This window comes from Ipomoea nil, unplaced genomic scaffold, assembly GCF_001879475.1.
Source record: "Ipomoea nil cultivar Tokyo-kokei standard unplaced genomic scaffold, Asagao_1.1 scaffold0813, whole genome shotgun sequence".
Classification (NCBI taxonomy): Eukaryota; Viridiplantae; Streptophyta; class Magnoliopsida; order Solanales; family Convolvulaceae; genus Ipomoea; species Ipomoea nil.
Genome location: NW_017617241.1, coordinates 478,769 through 502,942, shown reverse-complemented (window position 1 = coordinate 502,942; position 24,174 = coordinate 478,769). Strand labels below are relative to the sequence as shown.

At 37.2% G+C, this 24,174-nt stretch overlaps 5 protein-coding genes across 9 annotated transcripts; 2 read left to right on the top strand and 3 right to left on the bottom strand.

Annotated features, from left to right (window-relative positions):
- The first annotated feature begins 924 nt into the window (after positions 1–924).
- LOC109178277 (pentatricopeptide repeat-containing protein At2g13600-like) lies at positions 925–3,366 on the top strand. Its single transcript, XM_019327896.1, has one exon. It carries the CDS (start codon positions 973–975, stop codon positions 3,166–3,168), a length of 2,196 nt encoding a protein of 731 aa, XP_019183441.1. The 5' UTR covers positions 925–972; the 3' UTR covers positions 3,169–3,366.
- A 234-nt stretch (positions 3,367–3,600) lies between these two features.
- On the bottom strand, positions 3,601–7,391 carry LOC109178278 (cysteine-rich receptor-like protein kinase 42). Of its 2 annotated transcripts, XM_019327898.1 has the most exons (7): positions 6,409–7,391; positions 5,629–5,742; positions 4,952–5,302; positions 4,596–4,824; positions 4,363–4,507; positions 3,863–4,248; positions 3,601–3,812 (listed from the first exon to the last, which is right to left on the bottom strand). In XM_019327898.1, the coding sequence occupies exons 1-6, from the start codon at positions 7,169–7,171 to the stop codon at positions 3,871–3,873; spliced, it is 1,980 nt and encodes a 659-aa protein (XP_019183443.1). In that variant the 5' UTR covers positions 7,172–7,391; the 3' UTR covers positions 3,601–3,812; positions 3,863–3,870. The 2 variants fall into 2 exon arrangements, with proteins under 2 accessions (XP_019183443.1, XP_019183442.1); XM_019327897.1 differs by having other exon boundaries at positions 3,601–4,248.
- A 4,090-nt stretch (positions 7,392–11,481) lies between these two features.
- On the bottom strand, positions 11,482–14,909 carry LOC109178279 (anthranilate phosphoribosyltransferase, chloroplastic-like). Of its 2 annotated transcripts, none has more exons than XM_019327899.1 (10): positions 14,549–14,909; positions 14,317–14,460; positions 14,030–14,191; positions 13,873–13,956; positions 13,592–13,780; positions 12,945–13,035; positions 12,810–12,869; positions 12,589–12,707; positions 12,307–12,441; positions 11,482–12,224 (listed from the first exon to the last, which is right to left on the bottom strand). In XM_019327899.1, exons 1-10 carry the CDS (start codon positions 14,732–14,734, stop codon positions 12,207–12,209), a joined length of 1,188 nt encoding a protein of 395 aa, XP_019183444.1. In that variant the 5' UTR covers positions 14,735–14,909; the 3' UTR covers positions 11,482–12,206. The 2 variants fall into 2 exon arrangements, with proteins under 2 accessions (XP_019183444.1, XP_019183445.1); XM_019327900.1 differs by having other exon boundaries at positions 14,317–14,433.
- A 607-nt stretch (positions 14,910–15,516) lies between these two features.
- LOC109178280 lies at positions 15,517–20,117 on the bottom strand. 2 transcript variants are annotated; one of them, XM_019327901.1, is made up of 9 exons: positions 19,683–20,117; positions 19,240–19,649; positions 18,393–18,426; positions 18,084–18,302; positions 17,529–17,612; positions 17,338–17,400; positions 17,157–17,248; positions 17,021–17,068; positions 15,517–15,845 (listed from the first exon to the last, which is right to left on the bottom strand). In XM_019327901.1, exons 2-9 carry the CDS (start codon positions 19,575–19,577, stop codon positions 15,698–15,700), a joined length of 1,026 nt encoding a protein of 341 aa, XP_019183446.1. In that variant the 5' UTR covers positions 19,578–19,649; positions 19,683–20,117; the 3' UTR covers positions 15,517–15,697. The 2 variants fall into 2 exon arrangements, with proteins under 2 accessions (XP_019183446.1, XP_019183447.1); XM_019327902.1 differs by having other exon boundaries at positions 19,240–19,630; positions 19,750–20,117.
- Positions 20,118–22,224: 2,107 nt separating this feature from the next.
- Positions 22,225–24,020, top strand: LOC109178016 (tRNA (adenine(58)-N(1))-methyltransferase catalytic subunit trmt61a-like). 2 transcript variants are annotated; one of them, XM_019327509.1, is made up of 4 exons: positions 22,225–22,739; positions 23,245–23,489; positions 23,590–23,701; positions 23,753–24,020. In XM_019327509.1, the coding sequence occupies exons 1-4, from the start codon at positions 22,288–22,290 to the stop codon at positions 23,877–23,879; spliced, it is 936 nt and encodes a 311-aa protein (XP_019183054.1). In that variant the 5' UTR covers positions 22,225–22,287; the 3' UTR covers positions 23,880–24,020. The 2 variants fall into 2 exon arrangements, with proteins under 2 accessions (XP_019183054.1, XP_019183053.1); XM_019327508.1 differs by having other exon boundaries at positions 23,590–24,020.
- The last annotated feature ends 154 nt before the right edge of the window (positions 24,021–24,174 follow it).

Below are 24,174 nucleotides of genomic sequence, written 5' to 3'. Positions count from 1 at the left end.
TTGATAAGCTGATAAATGTAAAAAGACTAAAAAGGACATCTTTTCAATCTAGACCAAATTGCAGCCCCGGGAGAGACCACCATGGACGGCGGCCGATGGATGGAGTTAGCGCCTTGTTCAATGTTGTTCTCAATTTTATCGTTCTCATATCAGAAAGCCTATGTTACACTCGACTTTTGCGAAGAACCAATTTCATTTTCAAAATTTTGACTACAATCTCGCTTCTAATTTCAATGAGTTAATACCTAAAATGGTCCCTTGAGTCTTCGACTATAGCGAAATTCACTTGGTTATCGACTATTGATTGAATCTAATTAAATATTTAAGTTTTTAATTTTTTACCCAATTAAGCTATTCGTTTCCTAACCGTGATCTTCAAGGATATAAAAGTTACCGAGTATTTCACACGCTCCCCACTTTTTCCCTTCACCTGTTCGCTAAGTATTCTTAGAAGTCAAAATCCTCCAAAATAAGAAAACATAATTTTCATTTTAAGATGAAAATATGATGACAATGTATAGGAAGTTTAATCATAGTTTGAATTTCCATCCTGATTTTCTTCTCTTGAATCTGAGAGGCTAATTTCCATGATTTTGGTGATCGATCTGAACCGGAGAATTAATATCCCGGCAATCATGAGAGCCCCTTGGTTACTAAAGGGATTCAAAATTCCAATTAAAAAAAATTCTGATAATTAAAAAGAAGATGAGGAAATTAAGAATATCACGAGAAATACACCTTAAACTTTTTTTATAATTATAGTTTATCATGCATATTGTGAATTATGATCCAAATTATATACTTTTAGTTAATAAAAAATGGTTTATGGCGCATATAATGAATTATGATCCAAATTATATAGTTTCCGTTAATAAATTATATAGATTGTAAACCCTCATAATTTGCAATTGTGAAATCCTTCGAGCAGACGCTAGACCGGTTTCGCCAACTAACATAACGCTTCCTGTCAGCATGAGAAGTGTTCTAAAGCCTCTCTACGCCATCGACCCAAGAAAACACAAATCCTACATTAGCAAGAGCCTTACACTTCTGAATGAATTCTCAAACGGAAAATTAGCTATTCCCGGAACTCTCCTCCATGGACATTTGATCAAAACGGGGTTTTCGTCGCAGCGATACGTTGCCGTTAAACTGCTTGTTATGTACTTAAGTCTTAGAAAATCTGCTGAAGCTAATGAAATGCTGAAGGAGTTCGATGGGTTTAATTTGGTTGTCAGTAATTGTTTAATTTCTGCGAATATCAACTGGGGGAAGCCAGATGAAGCTCGTCAATTGTTTGATAAAATGCCCGAGAGAAATGAAGTTTCTTGGACTGCTTTGGTTTCGGGCCTCTTACGGTACGGGAGGGTTGAAGAGGCATTGTGGTACTTTGAGAGAAACCCATTTCAAAATGTTGTTTCTTGGACTGCAACAATCAGTGGGCTTGTTCAAAATGGATTGAGCTTTGATGCCATCATGCTCCTCCAAAAGATGCTTCAATCTGGAGTGATGCCTAATGATGTTACTTTTACTTCTGTACTTAGAGCCTGTGGAGAGTTGGGTGATTTTGAACTGGGAATGTGTCTGCTGGGTTTGGTTGTTAAGGTTGGCTTTGAGGATCACTTGGCAGTTTCTAATGCTTTGATTACATTTAATGTTCGGTTGGGCGAGGGTGATCTGGCTAAAAGAACCTTTGATAGGATGGAGATAAAAGACGTTGTTTCTTGGACAGCAATTCTCGACATGTATTTTGGGGAGGGGGACTTGAAGGAAGCTCGTAGGATCTTTGATCAGATGCCCGAGAGAAATGAAGTTTCTTGGAGTGCAATGATCTCAAGGTACAACCGTAGTGGTTATTTAGAAGAGGCAGTCAATCTCTTCCATCAGATGGTCAAAGATGGGTTCAACCCAAATATTTCATGCTTTTCAACTGCACTCAGTTCACTGGCAAGCCTGAAGGCTTTGCAAGCAGGAAGGACCATCCACGCATTTGTTCTGAAACTTGGATCTGAAACAAACCCTTTCATTGGTAGCTCGCTGGTTGACTTGTATTGCAAATGTGGACATATTGAGGATGGATGTCTAGCTTTTGATTCGATCGTGGAGAAGAACATTGTTTGTTGGAATTCTATAGTTGCTGGCTATAGTTTGAATGGCTACCTCGAAGAAGCCTGGGAACTGTTTGACCAGATTCCCAAGAAAAACAACGTCTCCTGGAACTCTCTGATGACTGGTTATCTGGGAGGTGAAGAATTTGATAAGCTGTTTGGAGTATTCAATGAAATGATCTTGTCAGGAGAACAACCCAGTAAGTCTACTTTCTCCATTGTTTTATGTGCATGCGCTAACTTAGCCTCATTAGAGAAAGGCGAGAACTTACATGGTAAAGTCATAAAACTTGGTTTCCAGTATGATATATTTGTGGATACAGCACTTTTGGATATGTATGCAAAGTCTGGAAGCATTGAAAGCTCTCGGGAAATTTTCGAAAGAATGCCTGAGAAGAACGTGATTACTTGGACAGCTATGATTCAGGGTCTTGCAGAAAATGGCTTTGCAATGGAATCTCTTGCTCTCTTTGAACAGATGGAACAAACTACATCCTTCTCGCCTAATGAGCACATACTTTTAGCGGTTTTATTTGCTTGTTCCCATTGTGGTCTAGTTGATAAAGGACTCTATCATTTCAACTCAATGCAAAAGGTATATGGTGTAAAGCCAAATGAAAGACACTACACTTGTGTGGTGGATATGCTTTCTCGGTCAGGACGCCTTTTAGAAGCAGAAAAGTTCATCTCGAGCATTCCCTACGAACCTGAGGCTAACACGTGGGCTGCTCTATTAAGTGGTTGCAGAACATATGGAAATGAGATAATGGCAGAAAGGGTGTCCAGAAAGCTCTCAGAATCTGCAGAAAAGAAGTCTGGAGGCTATGTTCTGCTGTCAAACGTCTACGCTTCAGCAGGTAGATGGATGGATGTTCTGAACACGAGAAAATCAATGCAGGACAAAGGATTGAAGAAAAGTGGAGGATTTAGTTGGATAGAGGTTAGAAATCAACGACATTTATTTTATTCCCTGGATGGTTCTCACACTGCATCAGCTGAGATTTATGGGGTTCTAGAACTACTAAATTCTGAAATGCAAATCCTAACTGTGCATGTCTGAAAGATCTCATAGAGGATAGTGCCAATTATAGAAGATTGAAACATATATATGATGGCGCCTCGCTGAATACTTTTCTCAGTTTTCTGTCAATGTTCACTTTTGAAAGCCCATGTATGTGAGTCTCGTCTCTCCATCATGTAAGCTTTCCCGCACAGTAAGAGAGGTAATGCCCTATATGGCTCTATGATGTTCTTGTTATTTCGCTTTCTATTTTACAACCTTATTTAATACAACTAACTAACAACTCCGATATTTTGTTTTCAAAAAAGTTGAAAGAATGGAGGGGTTAAGATTTAAGAATGTTCTGCTTTGACCAGCTTTAGATCATGCATTTACATGTTGTGGGTTAATCATTGTTTAAAGTAACCACTCCAAGTTGTTATCTAATAATGGTTTCTTTTTTTTTTTTAATAAATAAAAAACCTTTAACAATTTTAGTAAAACAATCTGAAAAAGAAAATATCTGTCTGACTGTCTCAGTCTAGTTGCTGTAATGGTAATCTATACAAAAAATTTCACAATCTTTCTTTCTGTTAAAGCTTTTATACATAGGAATCACACTGAGAACTCTTCACAAGGCCTGTATTTCTTTCACATTTTCTGCGTTATGAGTTTGGTCTTTCTATCCTATCCAGGGAAACGACAAAGGCTTTCCATCAAAATGGCCAGCGAGATCGAGTGTAGAATGCAGGACTTTGAACCCTAATGATGTCGAAACTCCTCGCTTCTAAGTCCATCAGAAGTACTCTGCATGCTAGAGGATTGGTCTGTGGTGGAAGTGTAGGAAGACCCGTCCTGTTTGTTCAGCGCGTTTGATACCAACGATTTGATGCTACTCATGGAGCCGCCTGCCAGTACGCTGGAGTTGATGAAGGGGGGCTGTGTTGGTTCAGGGATTTCGCGATCTTCGATTGTTAGCATCTCCACAACTTCAGACATGGATGGTCTTAAAGCAGGAATTGCCTGGCAGCATAGTAGCCCAACCTGAACCACTTTAGATGCCTCATTTGCATTAAAATCGCCTTCGAGAGAAGGGTCTACTATTTCAAAGGACCGATCAGTTCTGTAAAGCCTCCATACCTGAATCCAAAACATAAATTAGTCGAATCTTGAAGAACAATATCCTGTAATGCGTAGAAAGATTGCTCGTTGACTCGTTGTCAATGAGAATGTAGATAGAAATTTGGAACATACTGTTTGCAGTAGCGAGCCAGAGTCATCTGCAAAGGCATTGCTTTTCCTACCAGATACCATCTCAAGAACAAGCACACCGAAGCTATAGACATCAGCCTTCTCTGTGAGCTGTCCTCGGACAAGGTATTCCGGAGCCATATATCCTCTGCATTAACGTTGAAACACAGGTTAAATGATCAGTTTAGATTCAATGCTATCAATTTTGTCTGATTTTTTTTTTTAAAAAATCTTACAGTGTCCCGGCAATGCCAGTGCTGAGATGAGTTTTATCAGGCGCAAAACAGCGTGCAAGCCCAAAATCAGCAATCTTAGCCGACAGGTTTTCATCCAAAAGGACATTGCTGCTCTTGATGTCCCTGTGGATGATTCTGATTGAGGTTCCTCCATGGAGAAAGGCTATACCTTCTGCTGTTCCAACCACAATGTGAACCCGCTCCCTCCAGGTCAGAATCTTGTTCTTGTCTGCAAAAGATAATTGACAACACTTTCAGAATCTTGTTCTTGTCACACTATTAGCTTAAACTTTTAGTTGAGAAGAACACATCCAGGGCCTGACCCAAACGAAAAACAACAGAATCATAGAAAGTACCAAAGATGTATTGGTCGAGGCTCTTGTTAGGCACAAACTCATAAACCAGCAGGCTTTCGGGGCCTTCGATGCTGCAACCCAGAAGCTTGACAAGATTCCTGTGCTCAACTCCACTTATAAGATTCACCTCATTGAAGAACTCATCCACCCATTGCCTAGTATTGAAAAACAATCTCTTCACTGCAACAACTCTCCCATCATTCAACGTTCCCTTGTACACAGAACCAGCTCCTCCTTGCCCAAGTTTCATGGAAGGATCAAAATAGTTGGTTGCCTTCTCCAGAATTTCATACTTAAAGTTGAGATTAGATTTGCTGTAAATGCCCAATAATGGACCAAGATTCTTCCTTTCTGCATTAGGACAAGAAAAATGTCACCCACACTCCTAACACCAAATGGAATTATATATTTATTCTAAGGGGCAACTCAGGTAAGTTGTTCGGATAGTTGGCTTGGTAACCACAAAATTTTAAGTTCGATTCCCGTAGGAGTTGTCTATTGACCTTCTTGGTTTAAGGTCACCAAATGGAATTATATATTTATTCACGGGGACAACCCTCAACCAAGTTGGTCGGACAGTTAACTTTGTAACCATAGGTTCCAAATTCAAACTTTCTTGTAAATCAATTATATAAATGTTTATTCATTTATTTTGGTTCTTTGATGAATGATGATACCTTGTTTTCTCTTCAATGCCTTGTTTCGCCATGTGTATGCAATAAAGGCAGAGATCATAACAAACGCAATCACACTCAATGCAATTGCCACCTTTACCCCTTTCTTGGACACCGCTGTAAGCAACAAAAGTTTCAATTTTGTTAGACTGGAAAACAAGAAAATTGATCATTGAAGCCAATAATACAATGAAGCACTTCTTTTACGTTAACAAGTAGACTTAATGTCGTTATTAGAACATAATTTAGCATCATTAATCTGTGACTATGTAAAAGTTCAAATCTTATTTCCAAAAAATACATCTTTTAATATTTAATTTTGTATTTTAAAATATTAAAATATTCTCTTTCTTTTTTATTATAAATAAATACCCATAACCAACCACAAATATTAGCTTTTAATATTTAATTTGTTTTTTTCTTCATTTAAGCTAATCAGTTATGGACTTATGAATAATTTAAACTTATTTATCCCTTTAGTCCTTTGACAGCTAGTGTCACAATGCAGAATTTATGTACACCTTCAGATAATGAATGCTATTTTTTCCCTCCGAAAAAACATTTTAAAAATTTTCTTATTTTTAAAAAAATCAAAGTCAATGAATTATGATTCACTAAAAGGAAAAAGTTAAAAAGCAATGCGGTGGCAAGACTTGACCAGCGCAGAGAGAAGGCAAATTATAACCGGAAACTAATTAATCAAACATGCGCAGTATGATTAAATATTAATTAATTGATAATCATCTAGATCTAGTTGACCGGAGTGTGAACGGAATAACTCACCGGAGCTCCCGCCGTCAGTCTCATTCGGATCGCTGATGAAATTCTCAGTGGAATATCTCAAATAACAGCCGGCATTCAACGCCCTCCCTTCTACGCTAGGCAAGCAATTCTTCGCCTCCGTTCTCGCCTTCGCCAAGCATTGTCTGCACCCCTCTCTGCTCACCGTTTTCCAGCACTGCGCCAATACATACACCCCGTTCGCATTCCCCGTAGCGAATCCTCCACGCGCCGGCGCCGCCGCTGTGATGTTATCAATCAAGCTCCCGGCGTTCGTCGCAAAGTTCGGCGGCGGCGCCGCCCCCCCGAGCGAGCTGCTGCAATTCGATTTGTCCTGAGCGGAGGTGCTCTCGTTGAAGAAGCTGTAGTTATCGTACCGGAGGAAACAGCCGTCGAGAAACATCCGGCCGGCGATCCCCGGAAGGCACCGGGGGAGCTTCGTCCGGCTGGAGGCGTAGCAGAGGAGACAGTCCTGCCGGGGAAGATCTTCGTAGCACTGCGCTAAAGCGTACATAGAGGCGTTTGGCGTAACGGTACTGGAATTGCCCCATCCGTGATCTGTAACTGATGCCGAAACAAACTCCATAACCCTAGTAAATGTCGGGATGATGAAGGTCGGAGATACTCTGTTCAGGCTGCAGTTCATCGGCGCAGCCTCCTCAATCCGGGGATCGGCGGCGTAACAAAACGACGCCGTACTCATCAGCAAGATGACTGCAGTAGTCACCCATTTCAGAAAAGGGAATTTTGAGCTCAAGAAATGCATGGATTCTGAAACTAATTAACACAGACAAAACGATTCTCAGCTCGTTCTTCCTAGTCTTTGAAGCTAAAATCTCAAATCACAGCAGATTCAAAAAAAGGAGAGGCAAAATCGATTTGGATTTTTGATGTCAGAAGATACGAAGAAGCCCCCTCGTATGTAACTGTGTTCATATTACCATTCTAGGAAAAGTGGAAAGCTTCTCCTTCTGAGTTCTGATTATAGTACATAATATTTATTATACTCCGTAGTAATTAATAGTCATCCACTTCTTACTTTCTTTTCTTGCTGGCTATGAGGCTGTCCCTTTCAGATTCATACTTTTTTTTTTATTAATTATTAGGAAAAATGGTCAAATAGGCCCTTGAACTTTAGCTTAAAAGTCAATTAGGCCCTTAAATTTTTTAAAGGTGCAATTACACCCCTCAACAATTCATTTAAGTGCAATGAAGCTCAAAAATAAATTAATGACCTGCTATCACAGGTCATTAGGGTTCATGCCACCAACTGACTAATTTTTCGACAAAAAAAAAAAATTGTGACCAGCGAAATTTCCGACAAAAAAGTGACCGACGAAATTTCCGGCAAATCTAGGTCGGTTGCTGGTCACTTTTTTTTTGCCGAAAAATTCGCCGAAAGGTGGCCAGAACTCTAATGACCTGTAATAGCAGGTCATTAACTTGTTTTTGGGTTTCATTGCACCTAAATGAATTGTTGGTGGGTGTAATTGCACCTTTAAAAAATTTAGGGGCTTAATTGACTTTTAAGCTAAAGTTCGAGAGTCTATTTGACCCTTTTTCCTCATTATTATTATTATTATTATTATTATTATTCAATTTTTAAAATTATTTTATATATAAATTTAAACACAACCTTAAGTTTCTTTCCCCGCTCTTATCATGAAGGCGTCTGAGATAAATTGTAGGATGTATTCATACCAACAAGATCAAATTTATACTTCTTTTTTGGACTTTATCTGCCGTTGCTAGTAAAAAAGAGTTTACAAATTTATATTTAATTAGTTGATTTATTATGTTGATTCATGAAATTTTTATTATTTTAAGTTATTCCTTTACTAATATGATATTCTAGAAACTAGAAACGTCCAATAAATTAATCACAAATAATTAATAAATATAAAAGGCCAGGTGGGGAAGTTTTCATAGTATAGAATAAATAAACAAACAATAAAAAGTTAAACTTTTCGTCGAGTAAAAAATAGCATATTTCAATGCAACATGTGAACATGTAAAAATCTTACGTTTAAATTCTACGCACTAAAAACATGTTTTTTTTTTAAATAAAAAATAAAATAAAAAAATTAGCCCATTAAAGTATATTCATTTTTTTTTGGGTTTTATTTTATTTTATTTTTAAATTAGGGTGTTGATAGTAGTAGATTATTGATGCCCTAGAAAACCGCAAATATGGTATAAATAATTTTTTTTAATAATATTGACTCTATTACAAGGTATTATATGTTGTATACTTTCTCTAACTACTGTAGCCCAAAGAGTCAATACTCCACCGGTCATGTGATCTTCCCTCAAGAGGAGTCACATATTTGCTTACTGCGCACAAGGAACTCCCTGACTTTGAGAGGTTAGTTGCTCCCACATTGTTGCTGGTGAGATCAGACTCGATCCAGGTCATTGTTCCCAAACTTCACTCCAATGACCAACTGAACTGCCCATGTAGACAGCTCTATCATTCCGTGCAAATAGGGCATGAGGATGTTGATTGCCACCTTGTAAAGGATATCAACCACCTTTTAAGTTGAGATTAGATCAATTTGTTTCATCAAACATGGATTGAATGGCTTCTAACCATGACTAACTTAATTATGGTTTCCATGCCTTTGGCACACACCCAATACACATCTCAATTAGACTTTTTTTCCTGACCACTGATTTTCTCAATTAATTCATTATGATCATACACCAAAACGAATAATATTCATAGTGAATAGAACATCAATGACAACAAACCATTGCTTTATGAGTTTTAATGTAGTTGCATTACTAGGTTCAAACATGAGACTATTTCTGGTAACTAGACTTTTGGTAAACTTTGTTAGTGTGGCTTGATTTATGTTGCTTTAATGTTTTTGTTTTTCTTCCTCATTGTCTAAAGAAATTACTTTGCTTTTTGTAGGGCTTTCGTATTGCTGGCAAAGGATGACGATTGAGATAGAACTATAGAAAATTGAAATTTCAAAGGAAAGCAATTAAGTTGATTATTATTTAAGTGCTCTTAGTCTTAATAAGATAAGATTATACATATAATATTATTATACATATGTGGCTTGTCAATGAAGCAATGTTTTCTTTTTTTTGGTGATGCATCGTATACATTATTATTTTGCAAAGACTTCATTAAGGAAATTTTTTTGACAAAATATCCTCAAAAGAAGTGGCTAAGAATATAAAAAATGATTTCTGTAGAACCTATGAGTCTTTTTTTTTTTTTTTTTTTTTGGGTGTAGTGGTGTACACAGAGTTTCCACGGTCGGATACAGTGACTAACTCCTTCGCTGAATTGTAGGCACCTCTTTTAGATGAGACAACTAGCTTGAAAATTTAAATTTAAGATTGTTCCATATCCAAATCCAATGATCGAACCCTTGACCTATGAGTTTTTCTATTATAGCTTACATGCCTCTCTCATAACTATTACAAATGAACATACATAGTTTACCAGATGCACTTATCAAAGAAATTTTGATGAAATTATTGTTTAGGTGGAAATAGAGGCAGCAGTTGTTGTTTTGGTTGGGATAGAGGCAGCAGATTAGAGTGGTAGGAAGAAATTATGATCCAACTCATCAGGCTAGCTTTTCTTCATCATGTGTGTTCATTTGACCGCCACACATTGATTAAACAGCTAATTAAGAAGGCAGTGTAAACACGTGCGTCAACCACCCACGACAAAACATGCCACTACGGATTTAGGATGCTCTTCTTTTCATATACTGGTATTTGTATTTCAACGGCCTAACTTGAATCAAATTTCATTATTAAAGAATAAGTCTTTCAATAACGTTATTATATATATAGAGAGAGAGACACACACTCAAATTCTCAACATCATACTAAAACAACTCAAATATATTTTGGTAACTTAATTACAATCTTTAATTTTAATCTTAACTACGGTGCACTTTGGTCCGCGTTGGTGCATAGTTGACAATATTATAAAGGCTAACTACTTCATCAACTAAGTTAGTTATACCTAACATCACACTTAATTACCGCGTAGAAATTTTCAAGCAAAAATGCATTTCCAGCCTTCCATGCGTGTGTATATACATACATATATACACGTGTGTTTGTGTGCATGCATGCGTGCATTAATTTTATATAACAGGTTAGGATTACTGTACTGTATAATTTTGACATTATTATTTTTAGTTTTTGAACAAATTTGGTCGGAGTTGTAATTATAGTATTCAATTCCCTTTCCATCAAGTAATAACCTGCCTTCACCTTCCATCCACACCTACTTTGAAAATCTAGAAAAGTTTGAATAAGAATTCATCACCAATGACCCAAGAGAGAACCACTCCCCAAAAGACAAGAAGTCTGGAAGGCTGTATGTTACCCTATGTGGAAAAAATAATTAAAGGAAGAGAAATTTGAAGGTGACATGTTCCACAAGATTCTTTGATCATCCATACAAGTCAAAAAGAGCAAGCTTTTAATTTGGATCGGCCATCAGCTAAACATTGACTGATTCATCGTAATTTCGTACACGTCTACGGCTGAGGATCGGAAGGGCATACAAATCCTCCATTGGCTGATGGCCAAGTTGGGTGGAAGTGATTGATAACGCAATTAGTGCAAGGCTCCAATACTGTCAACCATGCTTCTCCAATCAATGTGATTCTGTCTTTTGATTGGAATTTAATTAATAATTTTTCGTACATGCTTTTTACATACGACAATAACGACATGGATATTATTATGACTCACTTATATCTTAAAGAATATGGATAGTTTATATTTTGAATTACTTGTATTTTCAGATTTTAATGTCATGTTATTACTAGTAGATGATTTCAGCCAGTTAAAATTTAACTCTTTTTTTCATGGATCAATATTTATTTATTTATTTAAAATGTTATATATTTTTGAATACTATTAACTCTATTACAAGGTAGTATCCCCACTACCGGAATTCAATCTTGTGACCTTCTCTCAAGGGGAGCCACAGAGGTGCCATCTGAGCACAAAATGCTTAGCATTTACCCTTTATATATATATATATATATATATATATATATATATATATATATATATATATATATATATATATATATATGAAATAGAATTTTAAGTTGTAGGTATATGTTGGTGAGAGAGCAAAATAACCACTTTACAAAAAGTTAGAAGTTTAGTAATGCTGTCCGCATGGGCTTAAATATTCAGTATGTTATGTTAGGCCTGGGGATTAATGCTCATATATATATATATCAATTATTGAGGGACTAAATTCACTATAAATGCTATTTTCCTAAGTGCAACTCTTTTGGCAGGTAAAGTCGGATTTGGACATTTGTTATGGATGGTCCCACTCAGTTCAATTTTTTCCAAGATCCATTTCGACATGCTCAACCCATCCATTTGCCGCAAGCAACTTTTTCCAACCACTTGCTTATGTTAAATGAGGTCAACAGTTTGCAGTATGATGGATCTTGAAAGGAATGTTGAAGGGCATGAAAAGAAACAAGAGTGTTCTTTGGATGGGTTGGTGAAGGCAATTAAGCAAAGTCAGAATGACTTTGGAATTCAAAAAACATGGGCTCTTTTTTCAACCCTTCCTCAGTCATGATGCCTAAAGACCACCAAGAAGACTTGGCACAGTCGGCAGTATGCTTAGACCTCGTACGAGCAAAGAGAAACTTCTAATAACACAGGTTTTCTTGAAGTTCTAGCAGTTAAAAGAAGAAGGAATGGAAAGAGCATAAAGGAACATATCTTGACATCCAGAACTGTGGCTGTTGCAGATCCTTGCTTCAGCAGTCTATGCGACCATTTGTTTAGGGCTCTTTCACATTCTGCGTTTATCAGAGACGAGTAAACTAAACTGCATCAGCATTGTAATTCAGTTAGGAAAATATATTAGTTTTCTTTACTTACATTTGAGACATCAATCCAAAACTTGAGCGTATGGAGAGCTTTCCCTGATCTATGTGTGCATCGGGCTAGTTCTATTCCCTTTGCCAAGGTTTTGACATGCCCACTGACCAGTAATGCAGCACCAGCGTTTAAGATCTAAAGTTTTACATTGATCCACCAAGTACAAATCAATTTGAATTCTTAACTCTATTCAACCCACTACTGGTATTTGAAAGTATATAAAGTCAATGAGGCTATTCACTAAAGTAAACAAAAGACTAGAACATCAAATACAGGACTTACAAATGCATCTGCAATTGGTCCAGTCTCACCAGAGAGCACACGTTTTAAAACATCAGCATTATATTCCGGGCCTGCTCCTTGCAGATCCTTTAACGTACAGCGAGGAATACCGAATTCCACTGTCCAAATGGGTTTTGAAACATAAGATGTTTTAGAAAAGTGAAGTACCATTACCTGTAAATCAATCTTGCTTCAGTACAAATGAGGAGTGAGATTATTACACGGATCAAAAGCAAATTTCTCAATCTTCTCAGGTGTGATGTCAAGGACAGTTCCAGGCCCTGTTAACAGGGTTGCATCATTTTATAGAGCCAAGCAAAAACATTTCAGCCTTTGAGCAAGCAGAAGAAACTTACCTAGAGGACTCATTTCATCTAAGCCCTCTGAATGAACTACTAATGCTCTCTTCATGCCATATCTTTGTAGGGCTTTGGCCATCTTACTGACCTATGCAATTGGGACAGAAATTAAACTAACTTTTTTATTTGTTTATATAAGAAAATGTTATGCTCGAGTGTTGGTGCATTGGCATTTAGACACTCTACTCCCTTGATTCTTCACTTTCTAGAATGCCTAACCAACCATGGAAAACCGCCTATATTTTCAATTGCCAAGAATTTCAATATAAGAAAAAGCATTTCATAATTTAGTAAGATTTAAAGACAGCATGGAATCACTATGCCAGGACAATACACAAGACAGAGTAGGTGAAGTAAACATTAGCTTTTATTTGAGTGTGAAACGAAGGGAGTTCACTTCTGATTTAGGAAGCTCAATGATAGAAACTGATTAAGGAAATACATTTAGTGTATGCATGAAAACTGTGTGAGCCTCAATAGAGTTCATAAAAGCATCTTACATTTTTAATCACTCAATAAGAAGACATAACAAAATATTGAAAGAGCTGTCAATCATTATGCTTGTTAACAAAATATTGAAAGAGCTGTCAATCATTATGCTTGTTTTATAGATAAATTTTTGTTCATCTAGAATTACAACTTACCACATTTTCGTTGTAGACACCAACAACAGCAAAAGGCACCCTTGCTGGATTTAACATAGCGCCCAGGAAGTTAAATATGGTCTTTATTCTAAGCTTCCTTCTCACAGGTGCAACAATCTTCATAGCCGGATGGTAGTAAGGAGACATCATAAAGCAAATTCCTGCTTTTTCCATACACTTCTTCACTCCCTACAGACGAGATTATTAAGAGATAGAGTGTGTTATACAATCAGATGTTTCTGAAAGGGTGGTTCACAATTGAAAATCTTTTGGGTACTAACCTCTGGTTTCAATTCAATAGTCACGCCCAAGGCTTCCAAAACATCAGCACTTCCACAAGCAGAAGAACTCGACCGGTTTCCTTGCTGCAAGAAAAACTAGCCATTGATCATGATGAAACACAAGTCTAAACACCAAAACAAGGAACCTATCAATTACCTTAGCAACTTTAGCACCACAGGCTGCGGCAAGAATGGCAGCTCCAGTAGAAATATTCACTGTGTTCGCCCCATCACCCCCTGTTCCCACTATGTCTACAGCATTGTCTAAGCCTTCAACTAACAAGCCCCGTTTGCGCATTGCTCTCGCCAGTCCTACAATCTACTCAACCGCAGAAGCAAAAGGAAAAGCTAGAAAACAATTACAGTCCATGAATTGAAGATGACATTTGGGGCCAAATGAAGGACGCTAAGACCGGGCTTCTTAGCAGGAATTGCATTACCTACCTCTTCGAAGGTTTCTCCTTTGGCTCGCAAGAGAACAAGGAAAGCACTGATGAGAGCTTCACTTCCATTACTGAGCAAGAAATCGAGCGAGGCTTCGGCTTCCTCTTCACTCAAGTCCTGGCGATTCAGAAGGCGCTCAATCAACTGCACCTCAAATTAAAAACCACAAACATTTGAAAACCGTAATCGGAAATCTAGTTAAGTATAGTGATCCACTGGCAATTAAGCTAACCTCTTTGGAGGACGGAATTGGAAGCCGCAACTGAGAGCGAGAGCAGCGATCCTCACTTTCTGAAGAAACAATCGTCCGTGAAGTTGAAACAAGAGCGATCGGTCTAGTAAACGAGGGTTTCCGAAGCGACGATAGATGTGTGCGTGAGAAAGAGGAAACGGTAGCGGCGCATCCAAGCATAGCCATAACTACCGCATTTAAGCTCTGTATAGCCTATATCGATTGAACATTCAGCTCAAACAGCAACAATTATGCATTGTGTTCTTCATTTCGTGGGACTTTAATTTCTATACTCTTTGAGCAGCGCTCTTCGATCGGCAAGGCGGCAATAGATTATAGATCTCCACCTACATGCAGAAGCACAGTTGGCTACTATAAATGCGTAATAAGATTGGCCCCCACACTGGGTGTGCACTCCCGCATGATATCTCATAGCCTCATAAATCATAATAGTGTAACTGAGTTTTTGACATTTTGACATATTCTTCAATTTGAAGTTGACAAATGTTTGTCCTTTTTCTCTAACTTGTTCATGAAAAGTGAAATTTTCTACTCTGGTCTTAATAAATATTAATTTCACAAATAATAAAGAGGTAAATTATTCGGTGTTTTCTTAGACAAATCCTACTTTCTTGTGTTTGAATTTGTGTTTATAGTTTTTGAAAATTAAGTTTGAAAAATTAGACAAGAGGGGGAAAAAAACTGAAGAAAAAACCCACAAAATGAATAGAGCTTTGTGCACTATGAAATAAAAATGTAAAATAAATAAATTACATTATTATTTTTTAATACACTCTAATCTATCAATAATATTTGTTCTAACCCAATGTCAATCTTCAGAGCATGTTTAGTTGGATGGAAAAAGTTTTTTCAATAGATTTCAATTCTATTTTCTTTTCAAATATGTCCGGCGACTCAAACAGAACCTTATTAAAATGGAACTCGAAATACAACTTCCATATTTAAAAATAAAATAAAATAATCCCACATTATTGAATTTTGCAAATACTTGTACAAAAAACTGTGCCGTCACCATGTATATATTCTAAAAGAATCACACGCACACTTTCTTTCTTCCAATGAGATTTCAAGAAGACAGCTGAAAAGTACACAAGAAATAAAGGAATACATTCCCAGTAGGATGGATATTCAACAAGGTGACTGAAATGAGGTTTGGATTTTATCAGAAAAGGCAACATGGGTGGGGAAGCATCTGGACAATACAATTTTCTTCACTCCAATAAGCATCGCAACAAAACCATAGCAGGGGATGTGCATCATTGCCACCAACAAGTACCTGCCAAACAAGATAAGATAGCGAAATCAAATAGGCCCTCGAATGAAAAGTCAATAAGGCTCTCAAGCTTTTTAAAATTACAGTTACATAAATATGTCAATTTAAATCATGAGTTAATACCCAAAATAGTCCTTTGACTATGCCGTAATTATCAATTTGATCCTCGACTATCATTCTTACCCAATTAAGTCCTCAACTATACAATTTTTACCCAATTTAGTCCTTTGTCAATTTGACTGTTTGTTGACTGTCAAAAGTGGAAATAAAGTTGTAATTTTACAAGTTTTCTCATTCCTCCTCATTTAGCAGCGCCAAACCATGTAGCAATAAGCTCCGGTTGGGTTCTAAACATGTCAGTATCGAAGTAGTGGTTATGCATCGGATAGCCCATGAATTTGATTTCCAACGATTTTTTGACGATCGAAATCTGATCGGAGTGTATTGCTGCATGGTTTGGCACTGCTAAATGGAGAGGAAGGAGAAATCTTGTAAAATTATAATTTTATCCCGACTTTTGACAGTCAAATTAATACAGAGGACTAAATTGGGTAAGAATTGTATAGTTGAGGACTAAATTGGGTAAGAATTGTATAGTTGAGGACTTAATTGAGTAAAAGTTACATAGTTGAGGACTTAATTGGGTAATAATGGTAGTTGAGGACCAAATTGGTAATTATGGCATAGTCGAGGGACCATTTTGGGTATTAAGTTATTAACTCTTAAATCATCAAGGCCCAATTATCTGTGACCTGTAATACCAGGTCACTACTGAAATTTCAGTAGTTGTCTGGCAATAAAAAAAGACACACACTAAGGCGTTGCCAGAGAAGGCGTGACCATCCCCAGGGACGGAAAAAGCGACCGGTTTGGTCGCCTTCTCCGTCCCTTGGAGCGTCCACGGAGAAGGCGACCATTTTTGGTCCACGGAGTCATTTTGTTTATTTTTGTGTTTAAGTTTTTTTATTGTTTTTTTATTCAAATCTAATAGAATATTAACAAAATGACCAAAAACTTTATTTTCTCCGAATAACAGAAGGACAAAAAGTAAATACTTGGATAAATATATCAAAATCTAATAGAATATTAACAAAATGACCAAAAACTTTCTTTTCCCCGAATAACAGAAGGACAAAAAGTAGATACTTGGGTAAATATATCAATTTTTCCTTACATACCAGAGTGGGGCATATTCTGATGATAAGTCAAGAATTGGGTATGGCCACCTGAAAGATAGATAGATAATTGGGTATAAGAAATATGAAGGGAACTCTCTCAGTCTCAGACAAATGAAAAAGAGGTAAAAGTCATTACCAAACTGATTCAAAGGCATGAACAAACCACTGGAATATGACATAAGCAGCAGTCCAGAAAATAAAATAAGCAATCCTGAACCATGGGAATGGCTGGTTGGGGGGATTTTTTAAAAAATGTTAATACTGCAAGTGAAAGACAGATGACAATACAGAAGCTGAGGAAAAAGGTAACAGTTTACCAAGCAATTCAGTGCTGCATCACCAAGAAACAAGGTATTAAGTGTATGTGAAACCACTGTCAACTGTCAAAAAACACGACAGAAAATCGCATAAGACAGATGGGAAAATGGCATACAATCTTAAGTAAAGGAAGGAAAATTAGTAGTTCCAGAAAGGAAAGCAGAGGAATAACACAATACCAAGCACTTACAAACGACACGCCATGATCATTCAGAGCAGGAAAAATGAAGAACCAATAAACTAGATCTGTAAGCATCACAGCTCCGGCAGTCATCTGCACATACAAATCCACACATTTTTAAAATGCACCAGTTTTTCTGGTGTTGAAAAAATAGCATAAAAATAACATTGGGTGGTTATGTTGTGGTATAAAAATATGTAAAGTCCACTTTGGATTTGAGTTGGGTCAAAGTGGTTTCGGGTTTTCATAGTAAGACCAGGAGATTGATATATTGTACGTTCAATTTGATTTGAAAAATTAGGGTGGAAAGGCTTAAAGTAAAGTAGCCTTTGTCCACATTAGAAAAACAAAGAAATTTGCACCACTATATATCAGTGTTGCAAAAATCTCGCCTAGGCACCCTTAGGCCGTGGCGATTTTCTCCCTAGGTGACCGGCCGCCTAGCCTGAATTCGACCGAGTTAATTCGTCTATTTCAGTCAAGTTAGCCAAGTTAACTCATCCATTTCGCCTATTGCAACCATGCTATATATTCTCCTTGCTTGTAAGGTCGAGTTGAGTATACCTGGAAGAGAACTTGACAAAGATAGCCACACAGCCCTGCACTTTTTGGAACAAATTGTGGGTTTGGGTAATCAACAAGTCTTTTGATTCCATTTGAAAATCCGGTGCCTATAAGAGGCGTATCTAATCCTTGCTTCTCATCCATCCACTTATGATCAATAAAATCGTTGCTTTCTTTGCTATACTGGTAGCATCCGTATATAGAAAGCAGTGATCCAAACTACATATAAACATGGACTCACATTATCATATAAGCACGAGGACAAATTATATTGCTATCGTAGCAAATACAGTCTACAATTCTACATACCCCAAAGTACATGGTAACCAAAGTAAAAGTCCACCTGTGCAGAAACAACAAATCAGCAACCGGGTAAATAGGGAGGATCATATCAAATAACCGTTGTGTTATTGTACTGTTGTAAAAATCAGCCTACGCAACTGCCTAGGCCGAAGCGATTTTAGTCGGCTGACCGACTAGGTACCCTAGACGTCAACTCAGGCGAGTTGAGCACTTAACTCGGTTGAGTCGGGCGTCCCCAAGTCAGTGTTTAATTCGGTCAAGTTGGCGTTCAACTCGGCTGAGTGGTTTTTTTGTCTACTCAGCTACTCGTCTTCTATATTTCTCAAGTAACCATCTAACATATGCAATTGACTAATTTGGGAGATTATGACATTCTAACAATTCCTAGCCCTGAGCCGAAATTTTTGTAGTCGTAGATGGCTTTTAGTCGGCTGACTGACAAGGCACCCTAGGCGCCAACTCAAGCGAGTTGAGCACTTAACTCGGCTGAGTCGGGTGCCTAACTTGACCAAGTCAGTGGCTAACTCGGTCAAGTTGGCGCTCAACTCGGCGGAGTAGTTTTTTTGTCTACTCAGCTACTTGTCTTCTATATTTCTCAAGTAACCATCTAACATATGCAGCTGACTAATTTGGGAGATTAAGACAGTTTAACAATTCCTAGCCCTGAGCCGAAAAAGTGAAGAGGATATATTTGGATTACTACGCCGCCTAGGCGGCTGTGCCTAGACACTAGGGGGCCAATCCGACTAGTGTCTAGGCGCCCCCAGGTGTCCGACTAACGCATTCTGCAACATTGGTTATTGCTAGACTACAATAATGAACGCTATGGGCCAATCAAGATCAGATGACTTACTGAGTATAATAGAAAAATAAGCTGCTCCCATAAACAACAAAGTTAGAAGTGAGTGCTGTTACAAGTAAAAAGAAAGAAACTAATCTGAATGCCATCAACCAAATTGGGTGTACTTCTTTCACGCATGGCCTCCAAGCTTCATTAAACCATAAATGCCAACATTCCGCCTTACTATCCGATGTAGAATCATCATCATCATCGCCTGAATATTCATACTTCCATAATAGAATGAACGCAATAAACACAGACATCATGAGCAGTAGCCAACACATAAACACCCTCCAGTTCAACCAATAACTCAGGACAGTAGTGTCTGTCGTATCCTCCAGAACCTGCATCTCGTAGCCACTATTCGAGGGTATGCGCTAGCAGGTAAATCCCGCACACTGACCTTAATTATCGGCAAAGGACCAAGGAGGTAAATCAAGCTAAGTTCTCCATAATAGCCTGTCAGCTCAAACCAAGGATACCAAGAAGTCTAATCCGAGGATATGCAAGGATAAACCTGACCTTGTGATCCTAACCGGATTGCACGGCGGAATGGATGAGCATCGAGGTCAAAGAGAAAGAGAAAGCCCAAAAACAATTAAGTTTTTGCTTCTGTGGGGGAGTATGTGCAGTTGGAAATCAAAATGTATATATGTATGTTTACTCCTAAGGTTAAGGTACCTATAAAACCTGTCATGTGTCTCATTAATATCTGTGTCTATAAGTGGGTTGAAGATATTTGTTTTTATCAAAACATTAAAAGCTCTTAAGCTATGGCTGCGTTTCACACGGAGGAAGCAACAATGAAGTCCAACCCACACGTAACGTGGTCTCGCTATTTTAATATCATTTGTCATTAAAATGGACAATAGGAATAAATTTTAAAAAATGAAAGTCTAAAGCCTAATACATACATGGATGGTCAATTGCCAGCTGTTATACCATGGACCAAGGTCCACCTTGCAAAGTGGACTCTGGTCCTAAATTGTGTATTTTTAGTATTAGAATTGTGAACATATAGAATTTTGTGTTTCTAAGCTTTGAGAATTTGTGAATACAATACAAAGTCATCACAAATTGTGAATTTTAAAAAATTAAATTATTTTAGTATCTAAATTGTGTATTTTTAGGCTCGGATCGTCCACAGAAAATTTGCCGTCAATTGAACATTCAATCAAAACATTTTAACTTCTATGCTGACTATTACACATAAAATTTACCTAATGTATACTCAATCATCGTGACATTAACTATGGTCCACCTTGTAAGATGAATCACTAACTTAAGACTTATTTTTAGTAAATTGATTGTCATTTTCATTAAAGTGAATGTTCATTTATCAATGATCCATATTGCAATGTGAACAATTATCTATAATATAATTTTTCATGTATATCATTGAATAGTGATTGTGATTTCTCTTCATCACCCCTAAACTCTAAAAGATAGAGAGTTTTATTGTATTAAATTTTATTTTAGTTCATATCCTTTTAGCAATTGATATATTGACGATGTTTGTTCTAGTAGGTGACCGACTATTTTTAATATATAGCATTGGTATCTGTATATTACGAGATAAGGTGAATCCAATTAAAATTTGATTTGGCTTCATTTAGTGACAACTATTACAAGTGTGTTGCTTCATATGCACGTTTTTCCTTTTTCTTTTGACTAATCAATATATGCCAATGACGTGAATGCAGAAATATACATTTTAATAGTACAAATAATATTTTTTTCTAAGAAAACACAAATAAAAGTACAAAAGTATTTCATAATCAAACATGAAATTTCTTGCACGCGAAAGACGTACATTGCAAAATATTAGAGCAGGTGGAAATGTGGAACCCCTCTGTTCTTATGGTACAAATAGTATATTGTAATAATATTAATAGTAATATTCTTGCAAAATAATAATAATAATAATAATAATAATAATGTTATTATTATTATTATTATTATTATTATTAACAATAATGGAGATTTGACAGAAAGCCCAATTATTTCCAATTTAAATTGAAGCCTAAATAAAACCTGGCAGATTTGGCAGAAAGCCTAATAATTTAACCTTGCAAGCCCAATTAGGTTCGGGCCTATAATCTTACTCACAAAAAGTGAAATTCTTTCGTCCCAGGATCCCCATATTCCTACTTAACAAGATAATGGATAAGTGCTTGCACTGAGCTATTGGTTACCAAACACAAAATCAGGCCTTAGCAGTTATAGTGTGAAAGTTACACCTAATATAACGAATTTTTTATAAACATCAGAGAGACACTAATATTTCCAATTATGATTTACACAGTCAAATCTTTTTGTGGACCTGGATCTAAAATACGTAATTTACATATTGGATGTTCACAATTTTGTAAAAAGTAAATTGTGAACATTTAGTATATAATTTGTGAACATTAAGTATGTAAATTATGAGCATTCAGTATGTAAATTATGTATTTTGAATCTGAGTCCATGTATAACAATTGAATTTACACATCTATTATCCTGTCGAATAAGGTTGTAGGTTCCTAAGTGAGAGGACAACAGTTATACCATGGACACAGATCCACCTTGTAATGTGGATTTTGGTCCAAAATATACAATTTACATATGAATTGTAAACATTTAATATGTAAAATTATAAATATTCAATAGACAAATTGTATATTTTTACAAAGTGACTCGAGTTCACAGAATAATTTGCCGTGAGCAGACAAGACAGGCGCGGCGGCAAATTATTGTGTGGACCATGGTCCACACAGTGTTGTGTGGACCATAACAAAAATATATTATTTTTGTACTAAATATATATTATTTTTGTACTGACATTATTTTTGTATTAAATGTATATTATTTTACAGTATATATATAAAATATAGTCCACACAACTTATATGTACCATGGTCCACACAATAATGATTGCTGACGCTCCACCATGGGCAGGCCCAATATTCTCCCAAGGTTCTTACAAATCTTATTATGCCGCTTTTTGTAGTTTGCTTTGTTGAACTAGCAAAGCCACCTCTCGGAGAACATACTTTCTGCTATAGTTGCTGAGCATCAATGGTGCTTCAAATCGAACAGGAGAAAAGATTATCATTCAATCGCTCCATCAAAGATGGAGATTTGGTTATCGTGTACGAACGGCACGATGTGATGAAAGCCGTGAAGGTTTCGGAGAACGGGGTGTTCCACAATCGTTTCGGGACGTTCAAGCATTCGGATTGGATCGGAAAGTCGTTCGGATCCAAGGTTTTGAGCCTAAAGGGCCGGTTTGTATATCTCTTGGCCCCAACGCCGGAGCTATGGACTCTTGTTCTCAGTCACAGAACTCAGATTCTTTACATTGCTGATATCAGTTTTGTAGTTATGTACTTGGAGATCGTTCCGGGCTGTTTGGTTCTCGAATCCGGTACAGGCAGCGGATCCTTGACCACCTCGCTTGCTCGCGCTGTTGCCCCGACAGGACATGTTTACACATTTGATTTCCATGAACAGAGGGCTGCCTCTGCTAGGTAAGCAAATTAGTGGTTTCTTGTTCATTGTTTTACCTGAATTTCTTCACATAAGAACTGGGACTTGGTGAAGCATATAATAATATACTCTTGTTTGACTGGAAAACCCTAGTCTATTTGAGATAGTATGATATATGTTGTTGCAGTTAGTGAAAAATGGACCGGTAAAACTTCTGGCAGAACATCAAAATAACAGAGACAGTAAATGTGAGTCTTAAAGTGGTGTAATATAATGGGTATACATATATGCACAGACCTAAAGTTTGTAGCTTTGTGTCATTTAATTTTTGGAGACCTTGAAATTTTGGCATCTAACAAGAATGCTGCATCAAAATGCTTTTCATTTGGTGTTGTGCTCCTTGGATTCAAAATAACAGTCAAATAGCTTGCCAAATGCAGTAGGGAAGGGAATGCATTTAAAATCTTGCCTAAACTACTTCATATCTTAGTTTAAGATAATATATTGTTTCTTGATTATAATTTATTTCTGAAATTTTGGGTGTAGAGAGGATTTTGAGAGGACGGGTTTAAATGGTCTGGTTACAGTAGGGGTAAGAGACATACAAGGTGAGGGGTTCCCTGAGGAATTTTGTGGGAGGGCAGATTCTGTATTTCTAGACCTCCCTCAGCCTTGGCTTGCCATACCTTCGGTTGGAAAGATGTTGAAAGAAGATGGTGTCTTGTGCTCTTTCTCACCCTGCATTGAGCAAGTACAGCGGTCTTGTGAAGCACTGAGATCTTGTTTTACTGGTAATTTACTGCTCTTAATTCTGATTTTGGAGTTATACACAAAATGTATTGCTTTAATGACATAATAATCTGTTATTGTTGTTCATTTATGGCAATGTAGATATAAGAACATTTGAAGTTCTCCTCCGCACCTATGAAGTTCGGCAAAGAATACTAGAGAGCCATCCAAGCAAAGATGGAGATTCTGTTGACTATCATCCATGCAAGAGGAGGCTGGGCTGTGACGAGAGTGAGAGAATAGAATGTCCTGCTTCTCCCCGGAGGCTGGGCTGTGACGAGAGTGAGAGAATAGAATGTCCTGCTTCTCCCAGTGTGATGATAAAGCCTTGTACTGAGGCAAGAGGTCATACTGGCTACTTGACATTTGCTAGACTCAAATGTTTGGTATAGAACTGTTTTGTAAAAGGAATGGTTACCTTATATTGTAATCATGTTGAGTGATACTTCATTCCCATACGTAGTTTAAGGGTTCTGTAAGTTCTTTAGAATGGTAAAATGATCAATATTAGTGCTGAAATTACAATGTGATCATTGGTGATAGTATTCACATGGTCTTCATTTCACAGCATTTAATGGCCTAAGCACACGCAGTCTATTTAGGCCAGGGATTTGGCAAAGTGTTGATGCTTCAGCTGCAATGGTTTTTTTCGTGTTTTTCAGGAATAGGGTGGGTGGGGTTAATTTC

Excerpts from the sequence above, each read along its gene's own strand:
- LOC109178279 (XM_019327899.1), bottom strand. The coding sequence starts at position 14,734 with ATGGCTATGCTTGGATGCGCCGCTACCGTTTCCTCTTTCTCACGCACA. Across the intron at positions 14,192-14,316 it reads AAGGAGAAACCTTCGAAGAG|ATTGTAGGACTGGCGAGAGC; the intron begins GTAGGTAATGCA and ends GCGGTTGAGTAG. Across the intron at positions 13,781-13,872 it reads CTATTGAATTGAAACCAGAG|GGAGTGAAGAAGTGTATGGA; the intron begins GTTAGTACCCAA and ends TCTCGTCTGTAG.
- LOC109178278 (XM_019327897.1), bottom strand. The coding sequence starts at position 7,171 with ATGCATTTCTTGAGCTCAAAATTCCCTTTTCTGAAATGGGTGACTACT. Across the intron at positions 5,303-5,628 it reads GGCATTGAAGAGAAAACAAG|AAAGGAAGAATCTTGGTCCA; the intron begins GTATCATCATTC and ends GTCCTAATGCAG. Across the intron at positions 4,508-4,595 it reads ACTGGCATTGCCGGGACACT|AGGATATATGGCTCCGGAAT; the intron begins GTAAGATTTTTT and ends ACGTTAATGCAG.
- LOC109178277 (XM_019327896.1), top strand. The coding sequence starts at position 973 with ATGAGAAGTGTTCTAAAGCCTCTCTACGCCATCGACCCAAGAAAACAC.
- LOC109178280 (XM_019327901.1), bottom strand. The coding sequence starts at position 19,577 with ATGCAGGTTCTGGAGGATACGACAGACACTACTGTCCTGAGTTATTGG. Across the intron at positions 18,427-19,239 it reads TTATTTTTCTATTATACTCA|GTGGACTTTTACTTTGGTTA; the intron begins GTAAGTCATCTG and ends GTTTCTGCACAG. Across the intron at positions 17,249-17,337 it reads ATGCAGCACTGAATTGCTTG|CCATTCCCATGGTTCAGGAT; the intron begins GTAAACTGTTAC and ends CCCCCCAACCAG.
- LOC109178016 (XM_019327508.1), top strand. The coding sequence starts at position 22,288 with ATGGTGCTTCAAATCGAACAGGAGAAAAGATTATCATTCAATCGCTCC. Across the intron at positions 22,740-23,244 it reads CAGAGGGCTGCCTCTGCTAG|AGAGGATTTTGAGAGGACGG; the intron begins GTAAGCAAATTA and ends TTTTGGGTGTAG. Across the intron at positions 23,490-23,589 it reads ACTGAGATCTTGTTTTACTG|ATATAAGAACATTTGAAGTT; the intron begins GTAATTTACTGC and ends ATGGCAATGTAG.